This window comes from Monodelphis domestica, chromosome 2 (genome assembly GCF_027887165.1).
Source record: "Monodelphis domestica isolate mMonDom1 chromosome 2, mMonDom1.pri, whole genome shotgun sequence".
NCBI lineage: Eukaryota > Metazoa > Chordata > Mammalia > Didelphimorphia > Didelphidae > Monodelphis > Monodelphis domestica.
This window is the reverse complement of record NC_077228.1, coordinates 291,592,116-291,608,922: the sequence shown is the minus strand read 5'-3', so window position 1 is coordinate 291,608,922 and position 16,807 is coordinate 291,592,116. Positions and strand designations below refer to the sequence as shown.

General features: G+C 34.4%; 1 protein-coding gene across 2 annotated transcripts in view; it reads left to right on the top strand.

Moving 5' to 3' along the window:
* The window catches only part of LOC100014394 (24-hydroxycholesterol 7-alpha-hydroxylase), a 97,192-nt gene that overhangs the window by 15,706 nt on the left and 64,679 nt on the right, over window positions 1-16,807 (top strand). For both annotated transcript variants that reach the window (XM_007484020.3, XM_007484021.2), the window contains 4 exons: window positions 3,281-3,430; window positions 9,578-9,671; window positions 10,011-10,118; window positions 14,422-14,512. In XM_007484020.3, coding sequence (XP_007484082.2) covers window positions 3,281-3,430; window positions 9,578-9,671; window positions 10,011-10,118; window positions 14,422-14,512 — 443 coding nt within the window. The remainder of the gene's footprint in view (window positions 1-3,280; window positions 3,431-9,577; window positions 9,672-10,010; window positions 10,119-14,421; window positions 14,513-16,807) is intronic.

Below are 16,807 nucleotides of genomic sequence, written 5' to 3'. Positions count from 1 at the left end.
AATAAGAAAAACAAACTCCCTTAGAAATATATGTAATCAAGCAAAACAAATTGCTGTATTGGCCAAAAACATGTAATTTTTGGACTTGGTCAGTTTGAGAATTTTTTTACTTAACTACATATATTTGTCACAAGATTATTTTTCAAAGAAAATTCTTGTCATTTAAAAAAATTAATAAAAAAAAATCTCCCTATCCAAGGTGGTTCAAATATTTCCTTTTATATACTAAAAAGCTCTTTTCTCTGGTACACATTAGCAATGTTTCTGTTTTTCTAATTTCTAAGGATTCTATGGCAATCATCAGTTGAATGGCATGGTGAGAGGAGAGTGGGATGCGGACTTATGCTTTATGAAAAGCTCTGCTTAGTATGTGGAAATATGTCCTTTTTAAGAACTAGAATGTTATCAAAAAACAAACAAACAAAACAACCTACTTCATTTGTACTTAGCTGAACATTATCACAATTTTGGAAACAGTGATTTTCCTGACATTTAAGTTACATAAGGCAAAATAGTAAAATTATGTAAGAATGCAGAAAACAAAAAAAAATCACAATTTATATTCTTCATGTGAATGGTGGTATAGTTGTAGATGAGAGTGGTAGGTTGATGAAGGGGGAAGAGAAAAAGTTTCACAAAGTTTAAAATGGTAAGAAAAAAGGCTTCCACTTAATATAGCTGCTGTATGTATATGTGTGTGTATGTGTATTCTAGCGAACAATATCAATTTACTTATAACTGTGGAAGTTTGGTACTTAAAGTTATAATAAAAATGCTAAATAGCAAACATTTCTTTGTATACATTATTAATAAAGATGTAGAACTACTATGTCTAGATATGTAAAAGGTGTTACAACAGTCAAAAGTTCAAAATCAGTGATGGAAAGTGAGTTGCCCAGAGTTACATAGAATGCTTATCAGAATCAAGATATGAACTCAGATTATATGACTTTAAATGTAATGCTTTCCCCACTAAATCATCCTAGGTATATTTCACTCTGCTTTTTCTCAGCTAGTGGTTTCCTCTCACTGAAAAGAATTGTACCTTTGTCATTCTTTGTATCTGGCAATGATATGGTTCTTATCATTCACTGAACTCAGAGTTCATATTAGGTTATGGAATCTTACATCCATAGCTTCAACTCCTAATATATTCCTTTGGTCTACTCCCATTGAACTCTTCTATCCTCTTGAACAGAATTTATAGGTATTAGCATAAGATTGGTTCTAACTACCAACTTCCCAGGAATCAAGAAAACACTCCTCATATTCATAGCTGGATTACCCTGCCCATATAGTGAAGTGGTGTACCCATAACTCTAAAATAGCCATTAATTTAGCCCCTCAACTGTGTGCTATTTTTAGAGCCTTCAAGAAATTGAATTATCCCACACTGAATTTGTTTGCCTTGAATTTTATTTGAAAAAGACAGCTTTGTCATTGAATTTGTGAACATCTGTAGGATTGGGCTTATTTATAGGACTCAGCAAGTCAAACATTCACTGAATTATCAGGTAAAGAAGTCAAAAGTCTTTCTTATAATCTGGTCATTAAGGGAATTGGTTGAGGTATTTTTAAGTTTATTGAATAGTACTATTTTCCAAAGCATTCTATATACTATATAATTTTAGACTCTATTACGATGGGCATTGGGAAATCCAAGTAACCATCATAGCAATTAAACTTGTCCTCTAGGTAGACTTGACCACATTTTGAAAGTCATAGGATTAAGGGATATAAATGGGAGATTTCTAGGTTTTGAAATTATGCTTAACAATGCAAACCAGTTGAAATAACCTAAAATAAGATATGAAGGCATTTGAAAAAAAAATAAAGGTAAGAGGTTCCTTAAGGAAAGTCATGTTAATTAATAAGCTTCACAAAATGTTATTGGAAATGAATGAAGTTATCACAAAAGCTAAGGGTGGTATTTCAAGATTTTTAAAAAACAATGTCTGTTGGGATAAATGGTTAGAAGCCAATTGCCTCTGCGATTCTTCCTCACAAAGTCCTTTCAGTATTTTGTTTTCTCTTGATAATTCCTTTTGCATTTGCTTTCTACTTTCTCCTTCTGCCTTTACCTTACTTCAAGTCCCCATTACCTCAGGCATGTGGGTAGAAGAGATTATCCTTAGCAAGGAAAGCTTAGTATACTTTCTCCTTCAGCACAGCCAGAGAGGAGAGAACAGATGGATAGCTGAGTTTTAAAGACTGAGGAGAAGAGTTTAGGGAACTCCTATCAGCTTGGCTTAAGTAAGAGTCTAAATCATCTGCTATAAGTGTGACATTGTGTAGCTTGAATAGAAGGAAGAGCTTTAGATGGAAAACCAATAATAAGGATTGTGGAGCAGAAATCAGGATAGGGAAAGCAGCATAGGGCAGTAGTATGAGTTCTGGGTTTAGAGTCAGAAGACTCAGGTTCAAATCCCTCACCCTGTCATTTAGTTTCTGTGTGACTATAGATTATTTACATAATCTGTCTGCCCTCGGGTTTTTTCTACTAAAAGAAGCTGGATACAGTAATCTCTAAGTTTTTTTTTTTTCTGGGGCACTTAGATGGTACAGTAGTAGAGTGCCAGATCTGGTATCAGGAATTCTCATCCTGACTCATCTTCCTGAGATCAGATTTGGCCTCAGACACTTGCTAGCTAGGTGACCCTGGACAAGTCACTTAATTCTCTTTGCCTCAGTTTCCTCATCTATAAAATGAGCTGGAGAAGGAAAAAGCAAACTAGTCTATCATCTGCCAAGAGAACTCCAAATAGGATCATGAAGATTCAGACACAACTTAAAATTAGTGAATGAGGTCTCTTCTAGCTTTATATTTATGATCCTCTGTGATAGAAATACAAAATTATCAGCTAACATTCAAACCCTTTTACTTGAGTGACAAAATGTTGAAGCAACTTGAGTGTGATTTTCTCCTTTACTACAATTTGTCTTAGGTTTATTATTATTTATATAAAACATGAAGTTATTATAGCATACATTACTTGATAAAAGGGTGAGTTGGGGGCCTAGAATGGCATTCTGTTCCCTGATAGAATATAAACCCTTTGAGAGCAGGGGCCATTTCATTTTTGTCTTTGCATCTTCACTCTACCTTAATGCCTAGCACATAGAGCTAGGTGACCCTGGACAAGGGTCCAAGGAATAGTTGCTTGTTAAATAAATAACGAGGTACTTTTTTATTGACTATTTTGTTAGTTGTCCTCAGAGGTTACTTTCAACTCTACAACCATGAACTATGATACTGTGATTGATTTGTTTTTTCTTTTAGGAACAGCCTGTATCCAGTAACAGTGAATTTTGTTTTTGGCAAAGGCTTATATCCAATAACCCACAAGAAAATTGTAGAGTTCCATGAGCATTTTCAGAATTTTGATGAAGGTCTTCAATTTGCGAGTCAGATGCCAGAATGTTTCATAAGGTACAAAGTCATTTTATTTAATTCATTCATGGACATAATTCTATTCATTTGCTCATGCCAAAAGGATGAGTGCTGTGAAGAAAAACTCAGAGGCCATGTAATTTTGCAGGCAATATCTATGGAGAGCAAGGATGTTTCTTTATGATTTTTAACTTTGGATGCATAGAAGAGATAACTTATTTTTTTTAATCTCGGTGAGGTAAGAAAGGAAATGGGCTGGCAATATTTTGTTCCCTTTTTCTACTTCATTTGCAGTTAATTATCAGTTTTAGAGATAAGAATTCCATTATGTCTTCATTATAAAGACCAGCCATTGAAACAATGAGGGCTAGCCATTGCTTTCCTTAATCTAATTCTTTTTGGGAAATAAAATGATTTATGGGGTTTACAAACTATGTCTCACAGTTGGATTAGGCTAATGATTAATTTTTGACAAAGTAAAATGGATAAAATAGAAAATAATTTAATACTAATATTTTGGCATTGTCTGAATCCAGGACTATCAACTTTCCTCCGCTTCCCCTGTTTATCTCCTGATAAAGAAACCAAACATTTGTTTTCTTTTTCATTGATTTATAATGTTTGCTTCCATTCACCTAAATTTAGCAATAGTTAATTCTTGTGTAATGGCACTTGTTCTTACATAGTTTTCTAAAACATTTCAGAGAATCACCAAATTTGAAAATTCAAAAAAAATCTCACCCATCATTAATTTCAACTCCTATACAAAAAGAGATGTTCCTAATATTCCATATCTGATGTGTGGTCATCCAATATCTGCTTGAAGACCTCTAAGGAGAGGGAACTCAAATTTTTAGGAAGTTTTTCCTGACATCAAGTCTAAATTGCCCTCTTGGCAAAGTCCATTCATTGATTCTCGTTCCTTCTACTTTTCACCTCATGAAGTCTTGTCTAGAGTATTGTATTTTTTCTAGTCCCATAATTCAAGGAGACTTTCAAGCTGAAGAATGTTCATAGTGGGGAAGCCAGAATAATAAAGAATCTTGAATCTAAGTCATAGGAAGAATGGTTGAAGAAACTGAATATGTTTACCCTGAAGAGAAGAAAACTCAGTTGGAACATAATAGCTCTCTCTTCAATAATTTGAAGGGCTGCCAGGTAGAGTAGGAATTAAACTAGTTTTGTTTGGATTGAAAAAAAAATAGAACCAGTAGTAGTGAATTGAATTTACAGAGGGTAATTTAGACTTGCTAAATTATTTGGAGCTCTTTCAAAGGATCACAAAATTTGAAAGCTAGACAGGACTTCATTGGTCACTAATTTCAACCCATATATAAAAGTTGTCTCCAATAGGCCATAACCAAAAAGTAGTTATTTAGCAGAATATTCATTAGTTAACTAAGAGTTAAGTAAGAAATAGGGTTAATTGAAAAAAATGTATTGATAGATGAATTGGAGAGAGTTGAGTGGGTTGGATTTCTTTAAGTCAGTGGAATTTTTACAGAGGATTATGGTAAAAGGAATTTTCCAAAGGAACTTTGGAAAAGATAGTTGGATCAACAGACTTACTCTTTGGACAGTCCTGAGTAAAGGAAGGTTATCCAAAGAGCTTACTCTGTGAGTTGGGAGAACTTCTGGTAAATTTATTTCTTGAAAACCCATCTTATCAGACAAAAAAAGAAGTAGGAGAGTGTTGGGTGCAGTACCTGTGCTTGGCCCAGTAGGTATCAGGAAAGAGTGATTTTCACTACATCTGTTTATAGCCTCTTTAACTTTGCTCTCAATGCAGTACAAGTTTGTATTAGCTTTTTTTCTTCTGACTCATATTGAGCCTGTAGTTCACTAAAATATTCCAATCTTTTTTGAGAACAACTATCTATCCGTGTCTCCCTGTCTTATACTTATGATGCTGATTGACTTTTGCTCTCAAAAGCAAAACTATATTTATTTCTACTTAAGTTTATCTAATTATACTTAGCACATTCACAGCCAGAGCACCACATGTGGTCCTCAAAACTCCTGAATGTAGTTTGAACTAGGCTACAATATAATTGAGAAATGCTAACAAAATAAATAAAAATATAATAATATATAAATAGTTTATTTTTTGGTTTTCCAAGTCACTATGTGGCCCCAGGGACCTGTTTCTGCTTGAGTTTAACACAACTTCTCTAACATGACAAAATCCCTTTAGATCCTGATTCTGTCCTGTGGTATGTTATCCTATTGGCTCTTCTTTGAGTCATCTATAAATTTGATGAACATACTATATATTATTGAATCTAGAGATTTGTAAAAGTGTTAAACAGTTCAAGGCCCACCACACATACCCAGGGTACTCTTATTAGAAACCTCTTTCCACATTGATGTAGCACAGTTAACAACACCTTCCTTTGAGACTATGTCCCATCAGGTCTGAATCCATCTGATTGTATTATCATCGAATCCACATCTTTCCATGAGAATAATAAAAGCTGTTTTAGCTAAAGCATCAATAAAATCTGTGTAGGCTACATCTACAGCATTCCCTTCAACTTAGTGATTCTGTTAAGAAAAAAAGTAAATAAGAGTTGATCTTGATAAAAGCATTTTGGTACTTTGTAATCACTAGGTACCTTTCTGGATGTCTACCAACCACTTCTTTAATGGTTTAACCTAGCATTGCCCCAGGAATGAAAATAAAAGTTAATTGACTTACAGTTTATAGACTTATTTATCTTCCCTTTTAGAAAAAAAAAATGAAGCAAACTTTTCTTTTCTCTAGTCTCACAGAAACTCTTGTGTTTCTCATGATCTTTCAGACCAGGGACCCACCAATCCTATTTCCAGTTCTTTCAGGATTTAAAGGTGTTCTTTATCTAGGCTAGAGAATCAGAATCAGCTAATTTTCTCCTTACCTTCTCCTTACTCATCTCATATGTAAATTTCCTCTACATCCTTTTTTTTGGTCTCCCATTTTCAGTACACAATTCATTTCTTTGCAGAAGAAACAAAAAAAAGAAAGTAAAATGGATGAACTCCCTTTCATCTCTGTTTTAAGTTATTATAATTCTATCCACCTAGAGCAAATGGATATCTTCTCTTGTATCCTCCTTCCCCACATAGGTAAGAAACCTCTGTCCCCTTTTGACTGGTCTTAGGTTCCTTCTCCAGCCTCTGTTTCTTCTGAATATTAGAATTCCTGACACTATTTTTACAAGACTACTCATCTTGTTATTTATTTATTTATTTATTTTTTAATATATTTTATTTGATCATTTCCAAGCATTATTCGTTAAAGACATAGATCATTTTCTTTTCCTCCTCCCCACCCCCCATAGCCGACACGTAAATCCACTGGGCATTAGATGTTTTCTTGATTTGAACCCATTGCTTTGTTGATAATATTTGCATTAGAGTGTTCATTTAGAGTCTCTCCTCTGTCATGTCCCCTCAACCTCTGTATTCAGGCAGTTGCTTTTCCTCGGTGTTTCTACTCCCATAGTTTGTCCTTTGCTTATGAATAGTGTTTTTTTCTCCTGGATCCCTGCAAATTGTTCAGGGACATTACACCGTCATTAATGGAGAAGTCCATTACGTTCGATTATACCACAGTGTATTAGTCTCTGTGTACAATGTTCTCCTGGTTCTACTCCTCTCATTCTGCATCACTTCCTGGAGGTTGTTCCAGTCTCCATGGAATTCCTCCACTTTATTATTCCTTTTAGCACAATAGTATTCCATCACCAACACATACCACAATTTGCTCAGCCATTCCCCAACTGATGGGCATCCCCTCGTTTTCCAGTTTTGGGCCACCACAAAGAGCGCAGCTATGAATATTTTTGTACAAGTCTTTGTGTCCATTATCTCTTTGGGGTACAGACCCAGCAGTGCTATGGCTGGATCAAAGGGTAGATATTCTTTTGTCGCCCTTTGGGCATAGTTCCAAATTGCCCTCCAGAATGGTTGGATCAGTTCACAACTCCACCAGCAATGAATTAATGTCCCTACTTTGCCACATCCCTTCCAGCATTCATTACTTTCCTTTGCTGTTATGTTAGCCAATCTGCTTGGTGTGAGGTGATACCTCAGAGTTGTTTTAATTTGCATCTCTCTGATTATAAGAGATTTAGAACACTTCTTCATGTGCTTGTTAATAGTTTTGATTTATTTATCTGAGAACTGCCTATCCATGTCCCTTGCCCATTTATCAATTGGAGAATGGCTTGATTTTTTGTACAATTGATTTAGCTCTTTATAAATATGAGTAATTAAGCCTTTGTCAGAGGTTTCTATGAAGATTTTTTCCCAATTTGTTGTTTCCCTTCTGATTTTAGTTACATTGGTTTTGTTTGTACAAAAAGCTTTTTAGTTTGATGTAGTCAAAATTATTTATTTTACATTTTGTGATTCTTTCTATGTCTTGCTTGGTTTTAAAGCCTTTCCCCTCCCAAAGGTCTGACATGTATACTATTCTGTGTTTACCCAATTTACTTATGGTTTCCTTCTTTATGTTTAAGTCACTCACCCATTTTGAATTTATCTTGGTGTAGGGTGTGAGGTGTTGATCTATTCCTAGTCTCTCCCACACTGTCTTCCAATTTTCCCAGCAGTTTTTGTCGAATAGTGGATTTTTGTCCCAAAAGCTGGGATCTTTGGGTTTATCGTATACTGTCTTGCTGAGGTCGCTTTCCCCCAGTCTATTCCACTGAACTTCCTTTCTGTTTCTTAGCCAGTACCAAATTGTTTTGATGACTTCTGCTTTGTAATATAGTTTAAGGTCAGGCCCCCATCATATGTGTTTTTTTTCATTATTTCCCTGGATATCCTTGATCTTTTGTTCTTCCAAATGAACTTTGTTATGGTTTTTTCTAAATCAGTGAAGAAGTATTTTGGTAGTTCAATGGGTATGGCACTAAATAGATAAATAAGTTTGGGTAGGATGGTCATTTTTATTATATTGGCTTGTCCTATCCATGAGCAGTTAATGTTTTTCCATTTGCTCATCTTCTTATTTATAAGATTCCTCATCATCCCTTTGTTTCCATCTCCTGTACATTTCTTTTTAAAATTTAAATTGGTTGGCAAGTTCCCTGTGTACTTTCTTGAGACTGTTCAGACAAATTCTTATTTTTCCTTCTCATTAGAATTATTTCCTTTTTGTGCTTTCAAAATTTTATTCTTGAGCATCTCTTATCTATTCCGGATTGCTTTTCCCTGAAGCATTCTGATCCATGAGACCCTAGCTAACTTCTCTGAACCCTTTGGAATCTGCTTTCCCAAAATCTAGGAAGTATTCACCTTATGGACTGTTATTTTCCTTCTCTATCATAAACTCCAGGACACAATGGTCAATTTTCATAGAGTTCCCATCATTTCCACCCTTGTCACCAATTCTTCCCTGGTAGTAATAATCAGTTCTAAAATGGAATTTTCCTTTGTTGATGCATCTACCTTTTGAAAGATGAAATTTTCCTTAAAGCAAGTTGTTAACTATTTTAACTATTCTGCTTTTGACTAAGAGCTCCAGCAGATGCCTAGATAATTGAAATTTCCCATGACTGTCACATGAGGCATGAGTCTCTGTCTCAAGCTTGTGTTTCTATGCTATTTACCATAATCCTCATCTGTTTTCTCTTTCTATCCTGGTGGTCTCAGATGTATGCTTCATTGACAAAAACAATAGTGTTTTTTCCTCCTTTGTTCACTAAAATATCCTTCATTTTGCTTCTTTACTCTTGTCCCTGAATTGTCTCATATGCATATGCTTCATTAACATAACTACCTTTTTACTTGTCCTGTTTCTTTTGAAAAAAGATGTACCCATCCATCCATATCCATGGTCTAGTCATAGGTTTCATCTCACCAAGTTTCAGTGGTCCCTTTGGAATATAATGTAGACTCTCCATGAAGTTAATGAGTGGAATTAGGCAGCATACTTTGTAAGAACCTTTTTTTCTTCATCAGTTTGTCTTACAAGGGTCCAAGTGTTAGTTTACAAGACAAACTAAGATAATATCATCCCTCTTCACCCTTTCCTTTTCTTTTTGTCAATGTTGTTGAAAGTTCATGAAATTCTAGCTTGATCTGAAAAGGGAACTCATGGAAATAACTTGCCCAGCAATATAGCACTCTATTTTGTGCTCTGAGATCACAGTGCTATCAAAAGTGCTTTTCAAATGAATTTTATGTTATTGCCCATAGAAACTGGTCAAAATCCAAAAAGTGGTTTCTAACTCTGTTTGAAAAAAGCATTCCTGATCTAGAGAAGTACAAACCTTCAGATGATGATTCCCTGGTAAGTGTTTCACAAGTCTTTGTTAAATATTAAATTGAATTGAAATATGGGATTATTTTTGGATTTTCAATGCAATGTAATAAACATTTATTAAATACCTCTTATGTGCAAATCATTGTGTTAAGAACAATGAAATGTAAGTTGTAATACCTATGTGGTAGGAAAGAGAGATTTACCAGTAAGTATAATACAAGGCAAGATGTGCCAAACTTGCAGAGTTATAGTTTAAAAAATTTGCTTTGTCATGTCTTTTGAATGCTAAGGAAAACATGTACAATTAGTTTTTTGGCTCATAATAGTCTCTGATATCTGAAATTTTTATCTATTTATTTTGAACAGACAATAATGCAGCTGATTACAAATGCCTTGAGGCAAGGAACAAGTGAACATAAGGCTCCCAATTATGCTTTATTAATGCTTTGGGCTTCTTTATCTAATCTCGCTACTGTAAGTATATATATATATATATATATATAAATATAAAGGGAGAGAGAATAATCATTTGTTGAATGAGTGAATGAACATTTGTTGTCAAAGTAAGAACAATGTTTTCCTTCTGCCTACTTTGCCTTCCCTTTTTGCCATTATATTACTTTACTTTTCTTCTTATCAACATTTTTGGTTATTCTGGCAAAGACTCTGAAAATAAAACAGTTTTTTGATTGCATGAGTATTAATAAACTATAAGGAAAGAGAAAGAAGGGCATGGGAGTAGGGGCTGGTAGAGGAGAGGAAACAAGAGTATTGTAAATACAGTAGGACTTTGCAGTATGTGACCAATGTGTTCCAAACCCTTTTTCATAAATTAAAAATTGCACTTTAATAAATTTTAAATAAGTATTTATTTAATAAGTATTTCTTATATGGACATAACTAGGCATTTTGCAACTTGATTAGGCTTATCTGAACTACCAGTATCACTACTCTTGTGCTTTGAGGCCACTATTAATAACTAAATAACATTAATGAAACAAAGAGAAACTCTGCTCTGAGGCAGACAATGACTTGTTACAAATGAGGATGCTGGACAGAGACTAATGTGGGAGTTAAGGTGTGGGGCAAAACAATGTAATGACTCACACTAATGCTTCTCAGAGGGAAAATGAACATGATTGAGTGAATTGCTCTGAAACTTGGCTTGGCTTGGGAAAATGGCACAAATTTAACATGTAATTAAAAATTGTTTATTTTATATACTTTTCTACCTTTGTTTTTTCTGTTGTTAGCTGTATATACCTGAATTTGTATGTGTTGTTTGGATAAAACAAGGTCCTACCCTAGTACTTCCCAAATGCTAGTTTGAAATTACTTATGCAATCAAAAGATTGTAGAATCCTTTGTTGGCTATTAAGTGTCTGAGGCCAAATTTGAACTCAGGGAAATGTCTTCCTGATTTCAACACTTAACATTTATAGATTAAAAAAAAAGATTCTTAGTACTTCTTTCCCCTTTTCCCTTTCTATGTGTCATATTTACTGCAAAAAAAAAAAAAAAAAGCTAATTTGGGCAAGATGGAGGGCCATTTTGCATTTTTATTCTCTTCATATATTGCCTTGGCCAAAGAGATCTTGACTCTTTGTACTAAGTCTCTTGGCAAGGGATATACTTTTAAGTCTTTCTAGTTTTTCACAGCTTTTCAAAACTTTCTTGAGACCCCAGAATTCTTCAGCTCATGATGAGTCATTGGAGGAGGACTTCTGTGGCAGCATGCTACTAGTATGGTTTTCTTCCCTCTATTTGGGTAACTCTTTAAAAAACCTCAAAGTAAATCATTTTGTTGAGGAACTATCATTTAGATTTCACAATTCAAAAGAGTAGGTAGATACTTTTGTGAGGTACACACTGTTGTAAATACTGTTATCATTCTCATTTTACAGATGAGAAAACTGAGACAGATGCTGAGTTAGCCAGAAGTCACCTGAGACAGGATTTGAACTTAAATATTCCTGTTTCCAAGTTTAACATTCAATTCTGTATGCCAACATACTGCTTCAAGTCTTTTAGCCTCCATAGATATTAGTTTACACATTTATGAAATATACTTGGTGATCTCTTACAACTGTATAATTTTTCATTCTTTTCTAATCTATAAAAAGAATGCCAAAGAAAACCTTGATTATATGTTTATTGATTGCCTTAATTATCCATAAAATTGTCTGTTTTCCCCTGGTTACTTTGTACAAAATGTCAACCATTATCCCATCTTAGAATTCTAAAGAAAAAGAATGGGGAAAAATACTCAGATGTAATAAATGCAGAACTCTTTAGTGTCTCTTTAAAATAATAGCAGTAATAAAAGCAATTCTTCCTCTTTTGACCACAGAGGGGAGTACTGAGCTCAATTAAAACTGGATATTTCAGCCCCATAAAGGAAAAGGAAAAGAGCAATTCACTGGTAACTTCATGTCAGCTTTTTCCAGAATGATTTCTCTTGGAAATGAAGATCACTCCTGCCCTCCTAAATTGCCATTTCATTCTTTCTTTCTTAAGGAATGTAAAAGATAAAAACAAAATGCTCTGTTTTGTTGGGAGTTTTTATAGGTAGTAAAATTTTCAGGAGATCTTTGTGTTTGGTTTCTTGACATGTATCAAAGGGAACACTGGCCTTACAGTTAGAATTCTGACCCTTGCCCTCGGACACTTAGAGAGAGTTGTAGGTGTAACATAAACTCAGAATCATGGCTCTCAGTAAGTCAGAAGAAACCTTAGAAGACATCTAGTTCAACTCACACTTGAACAGGGATTTTGACATCATTGCTGACAAGTGATCATTCAGTCTCTACTTAAAGACCTTCAAAGCGTTGAGAGACTTTTGGACAGATCAAAATGTGACCCCTTGTTTTTTTATCCAGTAATCACAGTTCTGCTCTCTGTGGCCAAGCAAAACAAGTAAAATACCTCTTTCCTGTAATCCTATACCCCCAAGTCTTCTTTTCTGCAAACTAAGCACCCCACTTGTTTTAATCAAATCTTGATGGCCCAATTTAGTTTGGGCAGCTAGGTAGCCAATAGATAGAGCACTGAGCCTAGAGTCAGGAAGACCTGAGTTAAAACTGAGCTTTGTTGGTTGTAGGACCCTGGGCAAGTTATTTAACCCTGTTTGTCTCAGTTTCTTCATCCATAAGATGAGCTAGAAGATATGACAAAACCATTTCATTATCTTTGTCAAGTAAACCCCATATGGGATCACAAAGAATTGGAGATAACTGAAGTATCTACTCATCAGCTTCTTCTGTATATGATTCTGCTTGTCCATGACCTTCCTAAAACATTATACTTTTGAATTTACTTCAAATATCTTATGATCAAGGTTAAGTTCTGCGAGATGATAATCTTCCTTATTCTGTTGTTGGGTTTTTTTTTGGGGGGGGGGATAGAGGTGGGGAAGGTGGGGAAGGGCATGGTCCAGGTTTGTAATTTCATTGGTACAAAGAATGCTCTTGATGACTGTTCTGAAATTGGTGGTCTTAAAAAGCCAACCTTGAAAGGTAAAGTGACTTGTCCAAGATGTAGCCATTTTGTGTTCAAGACTTAAAGTCAGAATCTCCCTGACTGCTTTCTATCTGCTGTGCCAAGCCAACTTTCTCATTCTAGATACTTTGATTATATTAATACAGCCCCTGAGCCTCCAAACCTCCATGCCTCAACCTGGTATGGGAATGACCCTGGTTCTTGAAGGCTGTGCCAGGAGAACACGTGTTCTGTCGGGTCCTGCTGAGCCGGAAAGACTTTGTGTCTGGGTCCAGGGACAGACCATATTTCTCTTGTCTGATGATTAGCCTAGCTACATTCAGATATGTTCTTAATTCTTCTAACTCTCAGTTTCTTCATCTGTGAAATGGAGACAAAAATCATACCATGTCTCTCGCATCAGGAAACCAATAAGTACTGAGTAAATGTGAGTTATTATATCTAAATACTATGACTATAACAGTATATTAATATAAGATAAAAATATTTTATCAAGGGAGAAGTTATTTTTCCAATTGCAAACATATCCAGATCTCATAGTCATATTTTTGGAGAAATATTAGGAAATTCAGTTTTCAGGTCTTAAAAATCAGTATAGTTTCTAGGGAATTATGTTAAAATGTGTTTATGGTATCTAAAATATATTTGGTTTGCCAATTGTGTATACATATTGCTTTTAAGCCTTGAAAATAAGTTAGTTTCCCCACCCCACCCCACCCCCTGCCCTGAATATGTGTTCTACAACTAGGTCTTATGATTGTCTATTTCCGAATGTGTAAATCATGGCCATACTCAGGATACTGATCACAGCTCCTAAGATTTAAAGATGAAACAGACCTTCAACACAATCAAGTCCAACTTTTTCACTTTACAGAAGTGATGTAGAGGTTGCAAGTGTATTGCCCAAGATCATACAGGGAGTAAGTAGAAGAACCTAGAATTTGAATCTATGCTCTGTGACCCTAAATATCATATTCTTTCCTTTCTGACACTATATGAATTTCTTCTGTGGCTTATGGAAGCCATTTAAGTACTTCAGTTATATCCTGTGTTAGAAGATGTAGGTGTTGGTACAATGAATCTATAGAGGGGCTGGAACTGAAGTCAGGAAATCTTGAATTCAAATTTAATCCCTAATCACTGTGTGACCCTGAGCAAGTCACTTAACCTCTGCCTCAGTTTTCTCAGTTATAAAATGGTTAAAATAATAATAGCAATTCCCATGCCTCATATTAATTTATGCAATTTAAATTTTAACTTATTTTTTTCTTTTTTTAAGGTGGCGTGTTGGACAATTATGTTTATTCTCCATAACCCTTCTGTTTACAAGAATGTCATGGAAGGCATAGTTTCTGTGTTTGGTGAAGCAGGTATAAACCATAATGATAATAGCAGAAGACTTTGTGTAATTGTCATTGTTCTTTTATTGTTAACATGAAAAGACTGTGTGTTGTGGTTGTCTTTTTTAAAATTATTTTTAAGTTTAACTATACCTTTATCTTGTCACAAGAGGTATAACCCAAAAGACTGCTAAACAACTCAGGCAATATGGTATAGCAGAAGGATGTCTGTACTTACAAGGGCAGAAGCTCAAGTTCTCTCCCCAAAGCTTTCTACTTCTATGACTTGGGAAAGTGACTTCCCCTCTTTCTGAGCATCTGTTTTTTCATTTACAAAATGGAGGCATTAAATAGCCTTTGAGGTCTCCTTCAGGTCCATATATATTCCCCAGAATATTATTGCAACTGATAGAACTTGTCACTCTTTGCATCAATAGTTTGTTTTGATGGTTAACAAAGGAAAGATATATGGCTTAACTTTGCTAATATGATAGAATCTGTCACCCTTGACTTGAGTTTTGTTGTCTCTTCGTGTATGATCCTTATTTACTATTTACATTGTGGTAGCCATCATGGGTGTATTGTTTCTTTTTTTTTCTTTTATTTTTTTATTACATTTTAAACTCTGAGCTCTCTTCCTCCTGCTACATTTGACATATATATGTATTTATATATACATATGCATATGTACATATATATATACACACATATGTGTGTGTGAAAATGTATAATACATACTTCAACATTTCAGTTCTTTCTATGGAGGGGGATAGTATCTTGCTTTATAGGTACTTTGAAGTTGATTTGAATATTCATATTACTTAGAATAGCTTCATAAATTATTTGTTACAGCTACTCTTCAGATAATATTGCTGTGACTGTATATAGTGTTTTCTTGATTCTATTCATTTCACTCTTCCTTATTTCATGCAGATCTTTCTGTGTTTCTCTAAAATCAGCCCTGCTCATCATTTCTTAAAGTATGGCAATATTCCATCAGAGTGTATGTATTATTTCTTTATCTCTGCTTTTCCCCTTCTGCTCCATTGCACATGTATCTTCCCGACTTTCTCTGAATTCTTAATGATTTTTTCATTTCCCATGACATGATGATATCTAATTATTGAAGACCCATTTTTATGTCTACCTCATGTAAAATTTAAATTAATATCCAATAACTCCAAGTATTATAGATTCATTAGTAATCACTTGAAGTAGAAGAAAAACAAGAACAAAAGTAAAAGCCTGAGTAAAGCCATGTGAATAAAATTCTCTTGTCTGGAACTCACCCAACCACCAGAGCCATGTTCCCAGGAGCAGAGAGAGAGGGTGGAGCTACACAAAACTTATATCTTCCCTATGTTAGTTACATAACGTAGATATATAAACAGGATGCTGGGAGAGAGAGTCCCTGGGAAGAAAAGTCTAATTACACACTGGTCAAATGAGATATTTGTAAAACACTTAGCAGAGTACTTGGTATATAGTAGGTATTATATAAATATTTATTCCCTTCCCTTACCTCTTCTCTGATAATAGTGCCTACCATTTTTTAATAAGTTTGCATTCTAAAAATGTTACTTTAAATTCCTTATGCCTTTCTCCACAAATTTCCTGAAAAAAAAATAAGGCATAAAATAATATGTTTCCTATTGCAGATTTACCCAATGTCATACACACAGGTTGCTAAGCTAATTTCCATTCTTTGTTTTAAAAATTTAGTTCTTGGGGGCAGTGGGATGACTCAGTGTTTTGATCTAGAGATGGGAGTTCCTGGGTTTTAATTTACAGTGATTTAGAACAATTTTTTCATATGCTTATTGATAATTTTTATTTCTTCATCTGAAAATTGCTTGTGCATATCCTTTGACCATTTGTCAATTGGGAATGACTTGTATTCATAATAAATCTGACTTAAATTCTCTACAGATTTGAGAAATTGGATCTTTATCAGAGAAGTTTTTTCATAAAAAAATTTTCCCTAGTTTGTTGTTTCCCTCCTAATCTTGGTTAAATTGGTTTTGTTAGTACAAAATCTTTTAAATTTAATATAATCAAAATTATTCAATTATTCATTTTGTACCTAGTAATGCTCTCTATCTCTTGTTTGTTCATAAATTCTTCCCTTCTCCATAGATCTTCCAGATAAAGTATTCTATGTTATCCTAAATTAATTAGGGTATCACTCCTTATATCTGAATCATATAACAATTTTGATTTTATCTTGGAATAGGGTATGAGATACTGGTTTATATCTAGTTTCTGCCATATTGTTTTCCAATTTTCTGAGCTGTTTTTGTTAAATAGTGAATTCTTATCTCAAAA